The sequence below is a fragment of the Nannospalax galili genome, unplaced genomic scaffold (genome assembly GCF_000622305.1).
Source record: "Nannospalax galili isolate Female #2095 unplaced genomic scaffold, S.galili_v1.0 scaffold901, whole genome shotgun sequence".
Classification (NCBI taxonomy): domain Eukaryota; kingdom Metazoa; phylum Chordata; class Mammalia; order Rodentia; family Spalacidae; genus Nannospalax; species Nannospalax galili.
In genome coordinates, this window is record NW_008344555.1 from 1,393,890 (window position 1) to 1,415,695 (window position 21,806).

Sequence of the window (21,806 nt, forward strand, 5' to 3'; positions counted from 1 at the left end):
TGTGTGTGTGTGTTGTACTCACCTATCCTATTCTTGCCTCTCTGCAATATTCAGTGAGTTATTCTTTATGCTATACTTCCTCTGAAATCTTTTTCCTCTCGGATATCAAGGGTAAAATGCTGTGTCTATGGCTTTGGCCATAGTTATCTCTGCATGAGACATACAGTAGAGTCCAAAACTTAACATGCCATTCCCCAGGGGCATATTTACCCAAGCACTAAAGGTTCTTATCAATGCCAGTCTCTCAGGAGAGAGAAAATGCATAGCATTCCCCTAGTACAGCAGTCTCCAGGGGGAGGGTTAGATGACTCTGGGTTTGCTCTCACTTTATGACAAAAGTACTCTTAGTATCAGATTAAATGATTCCTCACATGTAAGGTTTGTGCATTTGTCAGAATTACTGACAGTCTGAGTGACCATGATGCTACACCTTTCATACAATAGCAAGCAGATAGAGATCTCTGAAATTCTTCAGTTCCATTCCTGATTTAAGTTCATAAATGGCCCTAGAGGTCTTACAGCAGTGAGGTTTTAAAAACCTAAACTGAAGGTTTGTTTCCATGAAACAATCTCCCTGAAGTCAAATCTTTTTCCTAAGCTAACATAACAGTATAGAGTTCATGGAAAAAATTTTTTAAGTCACAGTATTTGCCAGGCATGGTGATGCACGCCTTTAATCCTAACACTCTGGAGGCAGAGGCAGGTAGATCTCTGTGAGTTCAAGACCAGCCTGGTTTACATAGTGTGTCCCAGGTCAGCTGAGGCTGCAGAGAGACCCTGTCTCAAAAAAAGGGAGTGAAAGAAAAAAGAAAAAAAACCAGAATTCTTTATACCAAATATGAAATCGCAAGTATTGAATACATAATGTCTTTTGGCAACATTCTAGGAAGTTTTTGGTTTACCTACTATTTTGTAGAGGTAGAAAGAGTAGGGGTGAGAAAGAAATCAGGTCAACATAGATTTATTGCTCACCTAACTTTCTTAACAAAATAGTTATGACAAGCTAACCTCTTACACTAGCCCAGAGCTCATGCTGCTCAATCCACACAGAGGTTCCCTGGATTTTGCTTTCTCTGACCAGTCACTAGACCTTAGCTTGTCCTTCCCTCTCTTTTGGGCCTATTTGCATGTATTGCAATATGTTGCTATATTGAGCTCAAGCCTTATGTCCTTCATTAAGCTTCCTGCAAACCCTTCATCTTTAATATACTTTCTGCTTCCAAACATTGATGATTTACAATATATTTCAAATTTTATTATCCACTGTCTTATACTTTTACTTGTCTGTTAAATCTTCAGTTTTTATCTCTTTCCCTTCATCCATAGCCAAATGTACTATAAATCTTCAGAACTATGACTTTCTATACATCCACTCAACAACTCTCAAATAACTCATCATCTTTAATACTAACCTCCAACAACCTCAACACACACACACACACACACACACACACACACACACATGCACACATACGCATGCACACACGCACATACAAACACACCTTCCTCCTATTGTGTCTCTTAATCAAGTGCAACATTTTATTACTCCATCTTCTGTCACTATAACAAAATATTTATCAATAGGTACTTATAAAGAAAATAGGTTTATTTAGTTCACTATTTTGGAGGCTATAAGTCCAAGATTGGGTGACTTCATTTGTTTGGCTTCTGATGAGGGCCTCTTTGGCTAGGTCACAATATGACAGAAAAATCAAAGGAAGTCATCCATATGTAGAAGGGGAGATTGTATTGTGAGACAGGATGCCAGAGATTCGGGGTCAAGTGAACACTGTCCCTGAAGAACTACATTAATCTCACTTCCAAAAGTGTTGCCTCCAAAGACCTAATTCCTAGTAGACTCTCTATCAGTACAAGTTTCCAGTGCCTTAACACATCACACTGGGGACCAAGCTTCTAGCAACTGAAACTTTGGAAGACACAGCCAAAGCATACTGAAATCATCACAGGCATAGATTAAACATTTCCTATGTCTGAAGCACTGTGTTAGGCATGATGGAAAAAGAATGGCACACAGAGATGAATCCAGTGTGGTGGTGCACACTTGTAAATCCAGTACTTGGGAGATAGGGGCAAGAGGATCAGGAGTTCAAAGACATCCTCATTTACACTGTGAGTCTGAAGCCAGCCTGGACTCCATGAGACCCTGTCTGAAAATCTCCACCAACAACAAAAAAAAAAAAAAAAAAAAAAAAAAAATAGTTTGGCAAGAAGGAAGGAAAGGGAAAGGAAAAGAAAAATAAGCAGAGAGAGGGAGAGTGAAAGAAAGGAAAGCAGGAATGAGGCAGGCAGGAAGAAACAAAAGAAGAGAGAAGAGAGAAAAAGAAAGAAAAGAGAAAAGAACTAAAACTTCGTTGTCTGACTACATGTGTGACAGTACATGTCCTTAAGGAGCTCACCATCAAACTGAACCTCTAGACTCTGAGTTTTGATCACAGTTCTCTTGCCCTCATAACTACTCATTGGTAACCTTTTAGGTTTTGTTTTAGCAGTATCTTCTGCATTCATACACTTCTCTTCCTCCCCACCATCACCCAGAGTACTGCACACCATTATCTAGATCGTCTGGGCTACAGTAGGAGCCAGTACCTGTTTCTCTAAGCACTCAGTGGTCATCACCACCACATCCTTGAAATCCAGGCCCCAAACTATCACTAGAATGATCTTCTTAATTGCATGCTATCCTGTTTAAAACTTTACATTGAAGAGTTTTATTCAGATGTAGAGAAGAATGAATTTGGGGCAGGGGATGTAGCTCAGTTGGTAGAATGCTTGCCTAGCATGTACAAGGCCCTGGGTTCCATCACTAGCACCACATAAACATGGTATGGTGGCACAGGTTTATAATCCAAGCACTCAGGAGGTAGAGGCAGGAGAATCAGAAGTTCTGGGCCATTCTCTTCTGCATAGTGAATTTAAGGCCAGCTATGATTACTTGAGACTCGAAAGAGAGGCGGGGGGGGGGGGGGGGGGGGGGGGGGGGGGGGGGGTGGATAGAGGCCCCTCTGTGATCCTGTTCTGTGAAAATAGAGTGAAATGTTATTTTCAGGAAAATGGATAGAACTGAAGATCATCACATAGATCAAAATACGCTAGAGTCAGAAAGACAATATTATGTTTTTTTGTCATATGCAGAATCTAGATGTACATAGATATGTATGTGTATATATATATGACATAAAAGTAGAAAGGTGACTGTGATGAGAAGGGAACAGTCTTAAGGAAGGGGACAGAGGAGAACAAGAGGGGGTGATAGGTGGAAAAAGAAAATATTGCGTGTTTTCATATGCACATCACAGAATTAAATATGTGTGTATATAAAATGTCATGAAAGTCAAAAGCAGACTATTTAGGGGAAGAAAAGGAACGTCAAGAAAGGTGGAGGAAGGCTGGGAGAGGGGACCAGAGTGTATAAAATGTAATAATGAAACCCATTTTGTGTATTACTTTTTGAAATTAATTTTTTAAAATGTCAGTGAAAACAAAAAGCAACTTGACATTGGCACACTCGTCTTCCTGGAGCTCTAGCTCAATGGCACAGTCTTTATTTCAAGTATTTCATTGCCAAGGCCAATCATTCTGCCTCCTACTCTGTGTCTCCCTGTGACCACCCTTTAACATACTTCCTCTAACCTTCTACCAGTCAGAATCTTCATTTTTGGATCTTCAAAACCCATTTGAAGGGTTTCCCCTCAACTTAGGCTATTGGTCATCAAATTGTTTCTTCAGTGCTACAATACATCTTATTTAGAACTTTATTTGTGTCACTTGCTCTGCCATATGCTGTTACACTTGAGCACATGTCTCTCAGGAGTGTAAGCAGTACTAGCAGTCCAAGGAGCAGACTGTGAGCAACAGAAACTCCAAGAGACTAGGAGATGGTGATCAAAATGAATAGAATTTAATCACCCAACCCCTCTACATTTATTTATTGTACAATTATAATCTTTCTCTTAGTCTGTCTTTTTATTGCTATATATTCATTATACATAGTGTTAGGTTTCATGTAGATAATTTCTTTCAAGTATATCATGTAGTTTGACCATATTCACCCCACACATGCATTTTTGTTTTGGTCTTGTTTTTGTTTTTTTAATTGTTTGTTTATGTTTTCCATGGTCTTACTCTGTAGCCCAGGCTACCCTCCTGCCTCGATCTCCCAAATGACGGAAATTACAGGCATGAGCCACCATACACAGCTATTTTACAAATATTTGTGAGCATAAATAAAACAGAAAAAAATCTCTGCTCTTGAGATATTTACATTTTAATGGTAAGATATAGGCAGCAAATTAAAGAAGTAAATGTTATAGGATGTTAGAGGAATAAAAACAATACAGAAAAAAATTTGACTAAAAGCTCAGTCAAAGGGAGGAAACTCAAGTGTGGTATTGTAAGATAACCTAATACACACGGCCGGAGTGGTGATAGATTTTAGAGAAAACCCCCAAACTCTCACATTGCTAATGTGATTTCTTACTCTGTGCAAAATATGTATCCTTGTATTTGGAGACAAATATCCCAGTCACCACTCATCAAAGAACCTCATTTTGCAGCAGTCAGAGACTATTGCCAAGTACCACAACTGGTCATACATGGACATTGTCTGTGAATTTTCCAGGCCTAAGGGACATATCTGCATTGCAACCTTTATACCTAAGGCTCGTGGAACATGAAACAGTGATAAAGAAGAGGACACTGGTGAATCACTTCTCAATAATGAAGCTCCGTCATACAGCAGAGGGCCAGGAGCACAAAAGGTCACAAATGGCCAAAGTGTACAGAGAGAACAAGAATCTACTAAATAATGGTCCTTGGACATGCCCCCTTTATTAAACTTCATCCTCCGAAGGTTCAGGGACCATGGTGGAAGAGGGGGTAGAGAGATTGTAAGAGCCAGGGAGGAGGTGCATGACAGTATGGAAACAGAGTCCTACAAGCTCTTGGGAACCTGCTCATGTGATTCTATGGCAATGGTGTCAGCATACAGAAGTCCCATGCAAACTCATGCAGACAGTAACTCAGCATAGACCTGGGAAAATGAACAGCAGATCCCAATCTTATCTAAAGGAATGTTGGCAACTGATTGCTGCTAGGTGAAGAAAAGCTGATCCTCCTAAAACAAGGGACTCTAGATAAGCTAGACTCTAGACTCAGTGAATGGACTTGCACTGGGGAATGGCTAGGGATACTCACAACACAGTGGGCAGTAACAGGGATGACAGAGTAGGGAGGCTATGGGAGGGTGCCAGTGGGGATGGGGGTATAAAGATGATTAAGATTGTTTGAGATGTTCTTCATGAAATACAAAAGAAAAAATCAATTAAAATGAAACAATACAGAAAAATGAAGCAGGACAAGGAGATAGAGTCATCAGGGATAGAATTCGCCTTTATCCTGGATGACCCAGGAAGGCCCTACTGCAAAGTGCACAAGGGAGCAGACGTGAAGGATGCAGGGCATGGTGACATGCTGAAATTTGGGCAGAGCATTGCCATGGATGGACAGCAAGGAGGGCACGAAACTGTCTTGGAAATGTAGCCAAGAGACCAGTGTGACTAAAGTGGAATGAGTGAGAGGGAGTAAGGTCAGTGGGAGACAAGGGTGAGACAGCATTACTGCTACGGTAACCATGGCTTTATGCTTTCTGGGATGAAGAGCCATGACTTGGGTTACATTTTTAAAGAATCACCTTGATTACTGAGTTTGGGTTAGCTTAAAAAAGTAAGAAGAATAGAAGCAAGGATGCCAATAAGGAGGTGATACCCATGAGCTAAATGAGAGATGTTATAGACTTCAAGTCCTAGGCTGTCCCTTCCTCACAGGCTGCCTGGACCTTGAAGCCCAGATCCTTGACAGCAGGATGAGATGTTTCTAGAGATTCCCCAGGTCCTCAATACAGGTCCAGAGGTTGCTGTGAAAGCTAAACTGAGTCCTCAGCCAGAGAGTATCTCAGGGACAGCCTGGAGGGGAGACATCTTAGTGAGGAACAGCAGAATGAGGCCGTCAAAGTGCGGACATGCTGTCCACTCCTCATGTCCTCCCAGCAGTGCTTGGAATCTCCAGATGAGGCAGCACATGCTGTTCTTTTTAGTTTTGTAGAGGAAGACGCTGCATCAGGGAACAACGTCAGCATAAATCTGGAAAACACTTTAGGGATCCTGACAAGCAGATTATGTCAAAGGAAAGATATAGTGGGGGTAGGGGAGTAAGGATCAGCTGTGAAAATAATCAAACCCAGGGAAATTCCAGAAAAGTCCTGCAAAAATACTTCAAAGCTTAACAGAAATATCTCAATCTCCAGTAAATAAAAATGCTGAGGGCTGGTGCTATGAATCAGTGGTAAATCACTTGCCTAGCTTGTATCAGGACCTGGGTTCCATCCCCAGCACCACAAAAACTACTGAAAAGTCTATACAAACATGACTATTCACAAATCAGCTGGTTAACACATTCCATTAAGTACTAGGTTTTCTTTTTAACCCATGCCAGAACACAGAAAGCATCATAGCTAGATTTTTATCCTAACTACTTTAGAGGAAAAACTTCTAAAACAAAACAAAAAAAAACCTAGTAGCACTTATCTGGGAACAACTATCAGCTGTAAAGGGAAAAGAAACTTTTATTACCTATGCTATTATATTTCTCTCATATTTTTGTTAACAGTGAGCCTACATTTTATTAATTAGCAGTACTAATTTTTAATTTTTATTGTGTGTATGTATAAGCATTGTGTGGGGGAAGGGTGGCATGCATGCCATGGCACAATATGTTGAGGTCAGATCACAGCTTTGTGGAATTCATTCTTTCCTTCCACCTTTTTGTGGTTTCTAAGGGTTGAACTCAAGTAATCAGGGTTGTGTAGCAAGCATCTTAACCCACTCAGTCATCTCACTGGCCCACAGTATCATTTTTTACTTTTAATTTATTTTGGTATTTGTTTGGGGGGTGGCTAGCACAGGTTGCTAGGATTGACAGCAAGTACCTTCACCCACTGAGCCACCTCTCTGACCCCACAGTATCGATTTTGAGGCATTCAAAAAAATCAATGAAGACATGTACAAAAAAGACAATGTATCAAGAAGCAAGCTATTAACTCGAAGTAGCCCTTGGATAAATATTTTTGAAAAATATAGAGATGTAATAACTAAACCCTTATGTGTATTACCATATGTGTTTATAAATTAGTTGTAGAAAAGGATTTTATCCATTTTTTGTTGTTTGGTTTTTTCAGACAAGGTCTCATGTAGCTCAAGCTAGCCTAGAATTCTCTATATAAATAGCTAAAGATTACTTTGAGTCCTTGATCCTCCTGCCTCTACTGAAATACTAGGATTATAGACATGTGCCACAATGCCTTGCCAATTTCTTTATAGCATTATCAGCAGAGCCTGTCTTCTTATTTAAGAAGAATAAACAAAAAAGTCTCCAAGAAAGACTCTAAAAAGCAAGTAGATTTTCATTGTCCATATATTATTAGGGAGAAGGGAATGTAGCTAGTGATATGCAGTAAGTTAAGGACAACCTTGGTCATAAAGGAGCCAAACAGCTTCCTGCCACTTGCTGACTGTTATCTCTCACACACATCTCTGAGGTTGTGAGTCTGCTTAAAGAGCTTAAAAAAAAAAAGGAAATGAGCTCTTGGCCTTATTATTGTATTCTGACAAGGTGACAGAAACAGCACAAAGCGCTGCACTGTGTGCCATGGGCCAGAATCAGTTGACAGAAAGGCACATAGTATAGCTAAGGTGGAACAGTTGTCTGAGTTTTGAATTCCTTTGTTTTTTTAAAGCTTCTGTTGCTTTCATGTGATCCAAAAAACGACTTTGTTTCAACAGATCTAATTTCCCTAGTTCTGTTCTCGTCTTATTTTTGCATACATATACAAGTGTAAACTGTTTTTATTACCTAATTAAAACAAAAGCATTTTCAATAAGAATACCATGAAAGTACAAGTATCACATTTTTAAAAAAGACTTTTAAAAGCTTCACTTACCACTGGGTTTAATTTCTCGGACATAATTACTAGGGAACCAGCCTGTTCTGCCATTTAATGTGCCTTCCCACCAGCCTCCTTCTTCAACCCGAGTGACATAAATGATGTCCCCTTTACAGACTGACAATTCATCTTCATTAGTCTGCTTGAAGTTGAATCTTGCCTTTACTATCAACTGGTGACTTCCATTTTCCGTCATCTCCTAAAGAAACAAAGCCACACCAGATTAAGTGCCCATCTAAGTGAGGCACGGGTAGAAATTATGTGGATCTACGCAAATAAAGTGGGCTGAATAAGAGTACGCCTCTGCCCCATCTCAGTTATTATTTATTTATTTGATCATTTGTATTTTTTGAGACAGACTCTTACATTAGCTCAGACTGGCCTGGAACTCACAATGTAACCCAGGCAGACCTCGAACTGTCAGCAATCCCCCTGCCTCTCATGCTCCCAAGTGTTGGGATTACATGTACGGGATCCCATGCCTAATCTATTTCTCAGTTTTGTTTTTTTTTGAGAATTTCATATACGAGTACCATATTTACATCATGTCCATCCCTCCCACTCCCTGCTCCAACTCCTCCCATGTTCACCCCACTTTTCAATTTCTAGACCACACACACACACACACACACACACACACACACACACAAATGCATGGAGTCCATTTAATGGTGCTTTTGTGTACATGTGAAGGAGCTTATCCCTGAGAAACTTAGAAGCTAATTATTAATAGACTTCTGTAAGGATTAATGGCCCTTTCAAATTTATAAGCAAATGTATGCAGGGTCTTCAGGACAGTTAGGTGATTAAAAGTGCTTCCAGTTCAAGCCTGATGACCTGCAATTGATGCCTGGAACTTGTGACAGAAGAAGAGAACCAACTCCAAAAAAGTTGTTCCCTGACCGCCATACCTCCACATGCACCTGCACACACACACACACACACACACACACACACACACACACACACATACAAATAAATAAAAATTTGAACTGTAAACATTTCTAAACTGTAAAAAAAGTTTGCATTTGTCAGGATGTGCATGTTTGTATGCAGTTACAGAATTCATTTCTCTCTTCCTTCACCAGTTTTTTAAGATGTCACTTAACTAAACCAGGTAACCAAGTAAACTAATAAACCATTCCATCCTGCCTCTATCCAATAGAAAACTTAGTCCAAATATTAGCTATTAACTTACTCTCACAAAAATCTCTCCCATCTCTCAGTCACTAATGTATCCAAATTTGGCTAAGACTTAAGTCATAAGCAAAGATGAAATATCCCAGTTAGTCTGGGCACATGTGGATACATGCCTGTAATCCTAGCATGTGGGATCCAGAGGGAAGAGGATCTGGAGTTCAGGATTATCTTCAACTACATATATCAACTGTAACACTAACCCTGAGCTACAGAAGACTCTGAAAAAAACCTCAGAATCATGTATATATCAGCTCTTAATCTGCCTTGTATGGATTGAGCTTAACTTTTGAGGGTCACAAACCCTTCTGAGAATCTGATAAGTTGAATGGATCTTTACAGAGATGAGTTTATTCACACAAGTTTTTGTATGCAGTTTAAGAGGAGGCAAGGAATATGGTACCATCAGATTTATCAGATTCTCAAAGGGATGGGTTGGGTGGGGGCTATTGTTTGGTTGGTAGAGTGCTTGTCTAGCATGCACAGGATTCTGGGTTCAGTCCTCAGCCCTGCATAAACCAGGTGTGATTGCACACACGTGTAATCCTAGCACTAAGGAGGCAGAGGCACGAAGATCAGAAATTCAAAGTCATTTTCTGAAACAAAGTGAGTCTGAAGCCAGGCTGGCTTATGTGAGATCCTGTCTCGAAAGAATGAGGAGGGGTGATCTCAGAGAGGATAAGAAACACCCATTTAGATGCTTTGGAAACAACAGGCTATGATGCCCTACAGTAAGCAAGTGGCTTTTGACAAGAAAGAGCAGGATATAGGATATTTCTTCCCACATAAAACCTAGTAAGACCAAATGCAAAGACAACTGGGAAATGCCAATACAGAGATTTAATGTGGGCTGATATTTAAAAGTGGGTCTGTTTTGGGGACAAGGCCTCACTATGTATCCTAACTGACTTTGAATGCACTGTGTAATCCAGGCTGACCTCAAACTACTGATCCTCCTGCCTTAGCCTCTAGAGGGCTGGCACTACAGGTTTGTGTCACCACACCCAGCTAAAATTTCTTGCTCAATAGGAATTCATAGAAAAAAATAAAGATGCCAATAACGACCAGAACAATAATGAATTTGGTTGATTGCCTACAAGTACCAGGTACAATTTCATCCTAATAAGCTGAGGAGTAAGGAGAACAGCAGCATAGTACCATCTGGAGTCATAATGACCGACGTTTACATTGTATTCCCAGGTAAGTGACTTATTGTAGTATAGTAAGCAACAAAGCGGGGGCTTCCACCCTGGTTTTCAGATCCTGGGCCCACATGCCTCATTTATCCCACCATTCTAGTCAGAACTGGTACTCATTTCATACCTCATTACTTGGTGATACCAGAAACAAACAAAGTAGTTGTCATCAAGTATGGAAGTGAAACTGGGATTGTTGGGGGACCCTGCTGCTAAGGTTGTAGTACTCCATGTCCAGATAGCTCTAAGGGGCTCGGCGCTATATGGAAGGACTCCCTTTCTCAACAGGGGCCTCCTGCTCTCTGCCTGACTTACCTGGAAAGTGCCACCAAGCACGGATGCCTGACCTTATTTGGAACATGACCTTTGGCATAGTTACCTGCAATAAAACTACCCCTAGGTTTTTTTCTATATGATAATTAGGCATTGCCCTATAGTCGGATGATAGGATCCCCCTACCACATGTAAATAAAGCATACTATGAGCACCTATCAGCTGAAGCTTTGGCTGCTGCCTCCACACTATATTTTCCCTGACTCCCACTGAATAAACGGAGCTGTATCACTGAATCTGACTCCCCGGAAAGTCTTTTCCATCATGCTCATTGGCCATCCTGAACCCGTTCGTCGCTTCTGCTCCCTTTGTCCTCGTGGACCAGTGGCCAACGGCCCTTGAGGGGAAGGAGAGACCCACACTGGGATGATGATTTGATTTGATGGATCTTAAAACAAAAGGAGGACTGGGGACTCTACTTACCACTGCCTTTGACTGGCTTTGAAGCCCTGCAGCTGTGCTAGAAACAGCTCCCTGTGGGTTTGTCTGGGAACTATTAGCAGTGCTAAGAGAAGAGGACCGTCCACATGGTCTTTCTGATAGCTGATCTGTAAAAAGAAGAAAAGACATGGTAAAGAACCCCTCATGAACAAAAACCACCTACAACATGAGATCTTTCATGAGACATTATCAAAGTCATCCTAGCTGCAATTAAAACTGTTATCACTCTGAACCCGCCATGCATTTCAGTCTTCCCGTCCCATTTTTAGGGGTGGCCAACTTTTTCCTTCTTAACCTTACTGGCCACTGCTGTCCAATATAATGAAAAACAGCGACAGAACCACATTTTCTCTTAACCCATTTGCCTACAGGTCTTTCCTCCTGAACCAGTTGCCACAGTATGCCCTGTTTTCCAATGCAGAACTATATCGGGTACCAAACAGCTGTTTGCAGATCTTATTACTTTTGAATATTTCAAATTTCTCTCTGTTTGTTTCCCCATAACTCAATGGTTCTTTTCATACATGTAACAATATGCATGGCACATATAATGTAGTCTCCCTGGTGTATTGGGGGGGGGAGAATGAGAGAGAGGGTGTGTCTGAGACAGATACAATCTTGACACTAGAGTAATTTTTTAATCAAACATAGAACTATTCTCTTGCTTGATTCCTTGTGAAATTTGATCAGACTGGAGCTGAGCTGGATGTTTTGAGTATGCTGAGAGTGTATTAAAGAGAGAAGTTGGCTTCTTGACAAATTCAAATGAGACTTCTTTTCCTCTCCATTTATTTTTAAAAGATATAAACTGCAAAAGTCTAAACCCCAAACATTCCCTACGCGACAAGCTCAGTATCCAAGTAATTTCCTTGATGCTGTGGGTTTTAACTTTCACCTCCTTGTATTTTTATAAATATCTGTGGTAAGGGAAGAGACTGTAAAACTTGCTAGAAGAGTTTGGCAAGGGAACATATAATTTGTGTGGCATAATGTTAGAATTATACGATCCTCTCTGCCCAGAACTGGATAGTTGTCATGTGTGTTAAATATAGTTACTTGAATTAGCTGTACTCTCTGCAATATGCCTTGCAATAGCTCAAAAGTATTTTTTTCTAAATAGCAAAAGAACAACTTTGGAGAAGTATTTTTACATGCCTTGCTATTATATACAGCTCTTTCGGGTAAAACTATAATTACTTGATCATTTCCTAGATGCTCCATTCTACTTGGCACTTGATTACATTGTCTGCTCTTGTTTTCTAATTGTTTCACATGGGTAAGTTGAGTCTCCTTAAATAGATGGTAATTTTCTCAAGGGGATGATAGCTTTTAATTCCTTCGTACCACCTGGCAGTGCTGGGCATACAGCCTCTTGTCTCTTGAATCACTGAGCAGTAGTAGGATTCATGTTTGAGCATAAGGGCTCTGGAGTCAGTGCTGTGTGGGTTTGAAGGTTTGAATCCTGGCTCAGTCATTTATCTCCTAGTTGGGTAACTGTGGGCCTGGCATTCTTTCTTTTTTTTTAAGTCAAGGTCTCCCGTAGACCCAGTTGGCCAGGAACTCACTATGTAGACCAAGCTGGCCTCTATCTCACAGGCATCTGCCTGCCTCTGCCTCCTGAGTGCTGGGATTAAAGGCATGTGCCACCACACCCAGTGTGTATTCTTTATCTATAATGTGGACTTCATCATCATCATCATCATGTCCACCCCCACTGTTATTTCAAAGACTGAATGAAACCACTTGGGGCCTAGACCCAGGAAAAAGACTTAAAGCATTTGAACTCTGATTTTTACTATCACTGTGGTTGAGCTGTGACATCAGAAAAAATGGATGGATTTTACTCTAAGTTCATTATTTTCTTCTTCACCAGGATTTATACTCAATAGCTTTCGGTATAGGGGATAAAAGATATTTAAATAACTTACTATCCATTCACTATGAATCTGTTTCACTCATAGTGCAAAGTTACTGAGGAATTCCTTTTCATAGACAAAGACATATGGAAAACTGTAAGAAAAATATCTCTGGTGGGGAAAGGGAAGTGATGAAGATGTTTTGTAAACTTTACTTTTTAAAAAAGGGAACTGGTCTTTCCCTTTTTAATTTCTGTCTTGTTATACTCAATTGGTAATTCAAAAGCTTGGAATGAAATCACTTTGTGTTCTTATTTTGTTAATGATATAATAACTGTGATAAGTGGGCTTGAATCCTAAGTATGTATCTTTTTTTCCTTATTTGTTATTTTCTGTGTATGCTTAAGTTATGAAGTTATATGATGTTATGCTATGAATAAGTTAAAGTTGTGAGAAATTCGCTGGGCATGGTGGTGCACGCCTTTAATCCCAGCACTTGGGAAGCAGAGGCAGGCAGATCTTTGTGAGTTCAAGGCCACCCTGGTCTACATAGTGAGTTCTAGGACGACTGGGGCTTATAGGGAGACAGTGTCTCAAAAAGACAAAACAAACAAACAAACCCAAAACATTAAATTTATGAGAAATTAAAATATTTAACACTTGTTTGGATTTATTGGGGGGAAGGGAAGAAATTTGTACCAATTGAACAATTATAGCCTTAGTTGGCTTCTAAAAACATATGGATTCAAAAACGCCCCCAAACTCATAAATCACAAGCATGCCTTACCTTCTGTTGCTTTATTAACAGCTAAAAGAGTACTCAGAACCTTGGAGAAATTGACCCCTGAATAAAGGTCATCAGGATCAAATACCTATCAGAAAGGAAAATTGAGAGCATAAGACACTGAAAGTAATCAACTCAATAAACAAAACTGTGAAAAGGCCACTTCCGCCAGCTCGCAGGAAAAAAAAAATGCACAAGCCAAGATGCAAAGCTCTGCATACCTTCAGGAGAAATAAGAACGGCAGCTGAGCTGCCTAATGACATGTGGTGGCATCAGTGAGTCAGAACAAGGCAGTAGAGGGAAATGAGGGGCAAGCTGAAGGCAGCACCCACCAGGAAACCTGCAGCGCACATTCAGATCCACTCTTCTGATCTGAACCTATCAAGATCCGCAGCCGTTACAGGAAGCGCTTACACATGGGCTATGGTTACTGCCTGCCACCTTCAGAATGTCCTGAGAAGTCTACAAATAAACAGCTTTCCACCCTGCTTCTTATTTGCTGTATTCATTAGTGACACTGTCACAAGAACCCGTCTCTCCTCCCTTTCCTCCCGAATGCTGTCCAATTGCTCAGGATCCCATCTCTGTGTTGCACAACTTTCTGTCTAGATCTGCCTTTTGCTCTCAACCTCAGTTCCTGCTGATTGATCTTGCCCTTCTCAGATCATTTTTGAACTGTGAGGATTTGGCTTTTTGTCAGTTGAGTTTATAGGTTCTTCCTGGCCTTAAATAACTTTTCCAGGTATGACCTCTGGCTTTCCTGACGTTACTTTAAGGCAATACAAAATTCCATTGTGGCGAGGCATGGTAGCTCATGCCTATAGTCTCAGCATTCAGGAAGCTGAGACAGGAGGACTGCCAGGAATCTGAGCCAGCCTGAGCTACAGAGTTCCAGATCAGCCAGGGCTAGAGTGAGACTCTGCCTCAAAGAAATGGGAAAAAAAATATTACTTTGCCAGTCTTAGTTACCATTCTGATAGGCTACTGTTCCTGACTTGTTGTTTTATCTTTTATCTATTTATTTATTAGGGGTGGGTATGAACACATGCCACAGTGGGCACATCAAGGACTGAGGACAACTTTAGGGAATTGGTTCTCTGTGGGTCCCAGGGATCAAATTCAAGTTGTGAAGCCTGGCAATGAGTGCCATTACTTGCTGAGCCGTCTCTCCAGCCCTGCTGTGGTTTTAAATGCAATATAAAATGTTGTCTTTTAAAATATAGTCTATGTATTAAGATGTATTGAGACTTCTAAAATATACTCTCAAATATGTATATTTGAGGTTAATATTCTCAAGAACTGACACGATCTATAAAGTAGTTAGTCAACTGTGGAGATAAAAGCCAGGCATGGTGACCCACATCTGTAATCCTGGCACTCAGAAAGCTGAAGCAGAATGATCACCAAAAGTTCAAGACCAACGTGATCTAGACAGCAAGCTCCAGAGTTATATAACAAGATCCTGTTTTAAAGATTCAGCAGATATTCATATCTATCATGCACACATGTGTGCATGCATGCCATGCACACACATATACAATCACACTGAGTGAATGGCTGACTGACTGACTGACTGAATGAATGAATGAATGAATGAAATAAAGTTACCAAATGGCCACCTTCTGGATAGAAATGCTCCTTCAGAAAAGACTTCTTCCAGAAAGAAAGCAAACAACGCATTACTTTTCTTCAAATGGGGTGATGGGAGTAAAATGTACCTTTTCACATGGGAAATCATTAATACTGAAGCATCTGTCTTCCCATTAGCATCTTTCATCAATATTTAATACACATAGTTACATAATCAAGACAAATCTTTATCTCATTTTTGTATACATTCTTTCTTTTTTGAGGCAGAGTCTCACTCTTTAGACTAGTCTAGTCACTATGTATCCCAGGCTGGCTCTGAACCCAGAACAATCCTTCTGCCTCATCTTCATCTTCCTGAATGCAAGGATTATATGTGTGAGCCACCACACCCAACTTTGTATAGGTTCTTGAAGACTCAAATTTTATTTCTAGAATTAAAGTATATACAATCCATTTATCTTCAAATGTGAAGGTCCATATACATATATGCTAATGTGACCTACGCAAGTCTACCTGTTCTGGGAGTCACAGCTTTATTATTCACCTAATACACAGACTTAAAGTTAAATGACTGAAGGAGCCCAACTGCATCTAAAACATGAGATACTAGGTTGCTGAGATGGTTTAATGGGTAAATCTCTTGCTGATAAGCTTGATGACCTGAGTTTGATCCCCAAAATTCACATGGTGGAAGTAAAGAGTCACTTCCCGAAAGTTGTCCAACCTCGACAACCACACCATGAAACAGGCCTACCCATACAGACAGACAGACAGACACAGACACAGACACACAGACACACAGACACACACACACACCACAATAATAAATAAGTAAAATAAGACACACTGATACACTTTTAGTACAAGGGCAGCATTAACATTATTGGAGTTAACTTATACCACATTCCAAATATGTAAAGTGCAACGTTTTCTAGGAATGAACTGACTGGAGTCCTCTTTCAGTTCGTCAAAGCCTAGGTGAACAAAATGCAGTACCCTATGTCATGAGCATCCACAACCCCAGAGGAATTCAGATTTGCTGAATCTCCCTTAGAACCGATCCAGTAGGATAATGTTCATGGTATCTGTGCCAAAATGATCACAAGGCAAATCAATTCCCTTGGTTTTTTTCTTCTTAAATTTGTTCCTTTTATACTTTCGTATAACCACCCACCACAAAGCCCCTTTCCTACATTCATTGTGTTTTTGCTCTGCTTTCTAACCCACTGAGTCTAACCTGGACTGTTTGTGAAATTCACTGGTATTTAATTCCTGGTGGGAGTATGCATACATGTGTGCCTATGGATTTGTGCACTGGGTGGGTCTGGAGGAGGTGGGTAGATTCTAAAACAAGAAACAGAAGTATATGTTAGAATAAGACATGAGAGCAAGGCTGGGCATGGTAGCACACGCCTTTAGTCCCAGCACTGGGGATGCAGAAGCAGGCGGATCTCTGGGGCTACTTGGAAGATCCTGCCACAAAAAGACCAAAAAAATGAAAAATAAAAAGACAATGAGAGCAAAAAGTTGAGAGAGAACCCTCCCCCCTCGTTTTAGTTGCTTATTCTTTACCCAGGTTGACTGCAAATGGCAATGTTGGAATGATTAAATTATCCTGGAATTTGAATTTTCAAATAAATGAATTGCTCATAAAATGAAATGAGCATCAACAAAAGTCACTGCTTGTGCATGAGGAAGTGGCCTTGACTTCCTGCACCCAGTTCCCTTTTGAGAAAACTCAAATACACTCAAGTTTGTACACAGATACTGTTCTCACTGCTCGCCTGTTCTTAGCAGGACCTATACAGGAAGGAGCTACTAGGGGCCCCTGGGGACTGGCAGAAAAGGTGGGCAATGCACATGGATTATTACTTCAGAGCATTTGGAGAACCAGATACAACTACAAAAGTACTGTACCACAGCATATATTCCTAAGTTTCAAATACAACTTATTTTTGATGTAGGGTTTCATGTAGCCCAGGCTGGCTTTGAACATGTTCTGTAGCCAAGGATGACCTTGAACTTCTGATCCTCCTGCCTCCATTTCTCCAGTGCTGAGATCACAGGTATACACCACCATGCCCAGTCCATACAGTACTGAGGATCAAATGCAGGACTTTGTGCATTCTAGGCAAGTACTCTACCAACTGAACTACATTCTCAGCCTCTCCAAATTCAATAATCATAGTTCTACTTCATATCTTTCTTCTATGAACTTGAGATGTATCACTTACAGAAAAGGAAAAATTTAGAGAGAAGGACATGGTTTTCAGTCAGTGTCAGTCATTTATATCATACCACAAATGAGCAATTTGAGAGTAAGTCTAGAGATGATAAGGATTTCAGAAAGACCAAAAGTGCACTGGCACCCAACTGGGAAAAAGTGAGGGAGCATCCCTCAAGGTGCAGAGGGATGAAGAAAAGAAGGAAAGCTGGCGTACAGTACAAGCCCTACTTGAGTAGGACTAACATGACTTTTTGTTGTTGATTTTTGGTTTCATTTTCTTTTGTTTTGTTTTTTGAGACAGTCTTGCTATGTAGCTCTGGCTGGCCTGGAACATACTACGCAGATCAAGTTGTCCTTGAACTTCCAGCAATCCTCCTGCCTCTGTCTCTGAATCTTTAGTGTTAGTGTTTACCAGCATGACACACAGTTCTAATGTCCCTTATTTATGCATACAAAACAGAGAACCAATTCCTCTTTCTGTTTGCAAACCCTAGGACTCATTGAAAGGTAAAATAAATTTGCACATTTATTCTGTATGTAATTTTTACAAGTGCTTTTCAAAGTCAAATCATGGCAACGTCATGGTGACATCATCTTCTAGGTCTCTGGGCAAGCCATTCTAGAATGTTTAGTGTCTGGTGTATGACTGAGCCTCAAATTAGTTGAACTTCCTTTATACTTATTTGGGCCAGAAATAAGCCAGTTAGTTCCAGTTGTATCCCTGAATGTCAGATAAACAGTAAGACCCCACCCTTCATTTGTTTTGCCACTACTGTGACTCAAAGAAAAAAGTACTTCTTAGATTACTGATAGATGGTTTCAAGGCACCACACCAGCAACCAGATTAATGAGGCTCAAGTTTAAAGAAACAAAACCAGCAATAGAAAAGGCAGGAATGAAACCTTATTAAAGACTCTTTTTTAAAGTATTCACGTAAAACCCGTCTGAGGTCCACTCCAACATTAGCAGATGAAATGAGACAAGACATTTAGTTTTTAAATGTTTCCCCACATTTTTCCATTCTGGATATCCACAAGGACAGCAAAACCTATTTTCCATCCTCTAAACACCAGGTGTGAAATCTTGGGGATCTGCCAGTATAAATTACACAGAAGTTAATATTTTTATGACTTCACAAATAGATCCTTTTGGATTAGCTCTCAGTTTCAACATGTATGCTATTTTATGGCACTTCCTGAAACCCTAAATTGACAAGGCAAAGAAGCACATGACAAGAAATTACCCCAATCCTCTGTTCCATTCTCTGTTCCCTCATTAATCATTTTTGGAAAAGGCCTCATGTAGTCTAGGTTAGGCTTAGCCAACGATGACCTTGAACTTCTTCTGATCCTCCTGCCTCCACCTCCAGAGTACTAGGTTTATAGGCATATGCCTCCACACCGGTTCTTTGCAGTGCTTGAACCCAGGACTTCATGCATGCTAGGCAGGCCACATACCAAGTGAGTCACATCCCCAGTGCCTCCCTCGCTAATTATATAACCACCATTACTGGTTTGTTTTAGGCCCCTGCCATCTCCCTGGCTTAACGCTTAGAGATTAAATATATATTGCAATGACTGGAATGTTTGTGTCACCAAAATTCATACACTGAAACCTTAATTCCTGATGTGCTATTATTTGGAAGATGGACCATTGCGAGGTTATTAGGTCATGAAGGTAGACCCCCCCATGAATGGGATTTATTAAAAAAAGAACCTCAGAGAGCTGCTTTGCCCCTTTTACGGTGTGAAGACATCACAAGCATGTATTAATCAGATATTGAATCTATGTGTACCTCCAGAATCATAAAAAATACATGTCTGTTATTTATAAAGTATCCAGCTTATGATATTTTGTTACCATAATGGGCTAAGACAACAAGCCTGCAATATGTGAACAATTATACCCTCCATTCCTTACATGAATAAACTAAGACTCAAAGTAGTTAAGTCACAGGGCAAGAAAGTGATGGAACCAATAAAATATACAAGAGTTGCGGATATAGCTCAGTTAGTAGAGTGGCTGCCTGGCCTGCATGAAGCCTGGGATCCTATCCCCAGCACTTCATATAATCCTAGAACTCAGGAGGTAGAGGCAGGAGGATCTGAAAGTCAAGTTTTTCCTCAGCTACATATAAAGGTTGAGAGGCCGGCCTGAGATACATGAGACCGTGCCTCAAATCCATACACAAGTGAGTATTCTGAAGGGTATTATAGCCTTGCACACATACTTGATGCTTTCATGAGACACAGAAAACTACAGAAAAGCCATCCGTGGGTTTGCACACAGGAAGAAATCCCTTGCTGTTATCAGTACAAGTAGCATCTGTACCATCTGGAAGCAGTTTGTTATAATCCCTAAAATGACTAATTCAACTAACTGTAGCAAAAAGAAACTCTCCCATATGACTAGACTGCCTCCAAAGGGGCCTTTGCTAATTCTTGGGCTGTCCTTCCCATTTCAGGAGACAACTCATGCCACATTTGCCAGAAGTCAGGAAGGGATGTTCATATTTTGTGAGGCACTAGTCAGGTGGGTGGGTGGGGGTGGTCCAACTTGAGGTTACAACAGCAAGCTAAGCCATATGGACCTCATGTCATGACATTCAACCTCCTAATTTCCTTATCAATGAGCCTTAACCACTTGAGTTAACCAGTCACAGCAGGCCAGTCACATCCTAGTTAAGAAAGGAATCTGCCTCTTGTTCTGCTTCAGAACTGTTAAAGCCTTTAATGTCAGTGTGCCTTCAGTAGCACCCAGCCAACTCTCACTTCAGGTTAATTTAGGGTTTAGAGTGATCACAATTGACTCCATCACTCATTTTAAAAAATCTAATCAACTGAAAAGTGAGTGATTCAGTGGAAGCAGTAGGACACACAGCTCGTATTTCAAGCCTGTTTAAAGAAAAGATTTGAAATATTGAAAGACATTCCAACACTTCTTTGTTCCTCTTGCTCTTATTAAACAGAATCTTAAATTAAGTTAGCTCATCTTGAATCACAGTCTCTAATTCTCACAGCTGACATACTGCCTCTGTTAACCCCTGAACTTTGAAGGAAATGTCATTATGCAGTATGATTGAGAAAGCAAATCTGAGCTGCTTAGTCACATTTCACTGGTAGCACTGCTTCTGGCTCTGCGAATGCAACCTGGGAGATGTCCACAGGGCTCCTACTAAAGGCAGTCACAAAGTCAGCAACAAATAGTGCCTTTAGCTCAGAAGCTGGACTCATCATCCACTAGCATTCCACTTACTAGAATATAGTGGATGGCATTTGTACCCAGCCTAATAACTGTTCCTACTGAATATGGAGCAAACTTAAAAGAACAGATCCTATGCTTATCTGACTTTTATTTTCTCCATTTCTCTGCATTTCAGCAATTTAGGAAACAAGCTCTGGCTTGGGCCTGTAGTTGCAACAACATGAGGTATATTGAAAAGAGCGCTGGTGCGAGGGTCAGACTACTTTGGCTTCAATCCCAGATTTGCCACTGCTAAAGAGTTGTGAGGACCTTAGGAAGGCAAGAGCACTTTCCTGTAGCTTTCACATCTTCTGCAAAGTGAGAAGAATATGACCAAAAGATGCCAGTGAGAAGTCTATTGATCCTTCTTCTGAATAGAGGATCTCAAAGATCATCTTAGCTGGTTCCCCAATGTCTCAAATCTGGTCTTCAGGTCTCAAGGCAATTGAGCATAGAGTCATACACTAGCCAAGTACATGAAAGGCCATACATAAACCAAAACACCAATTTCTTCAAGTTTTGCTAAGATTACCTTCTAAGAGGTCCACATACAACATCCCTGTATTATGGCCAGAGCATTTCTCCATATAGAAATATATATAGTGATTTGATCCTGGTGGTATAGGGCTATAAGCCTGGCTACATAGGAGGCAGAGGCAGGAATGTTGCTAGCTCAAGGCGTGCCTGGACTATAGACATTACTTCAAGGCCAGCCTAAGCAACTTAGTGAGACCTGCCTCAAAATAAAAAGTGAAAAAGGCTAGGGATGTAGCTTGGTGGTAGAGTTTACCTACCATCTTTGAGGCTCAGGGTTCAAAATCTCAGTTCTGAATATGTGTGTGTATGTGTGTGTATATGTGTGTGTGTATGTGTGTGTATGTGTGAGTGTGTATGTGTGTGTGTGTATGTGTGTGTATGTGG

General features: G+C 40.5%; 1 protein-coding gene across 2 annotated transcripts in view; it reads right to left on the reverse strand.

Moving 5' to 3' along the window:
• The window catches only part of Arhgef6 (Rac/Cdc42 guanine nucleotide exchange factor 6), a 151,905-nt gene that overhangs the window by 104,260 nt on the left and 25,839 nt on the right, over positions 1-21,806 (reverse strand). For both annotated transcript variants that reach the window (XM_008840705.2, XM_029567177.1), the window contains 3 exons: positions 13,828-13,912; positions 11,167-11,291; positions 8,015-8,216 (listed from right to left, as the gene is read on the reverse strand). In XM_008840705.2, coding sequence (XP_008838927.2) covers positions 8,015-8,216; positions 11,167-11,291; positions 13,828-13,912 — 412 coding nt within the window. The remainder of the gene's footprint in view (positions 1-8,014; positions 8,217-11,166; positions 11,292-13,827; positions 13,913-21,806) is intronic.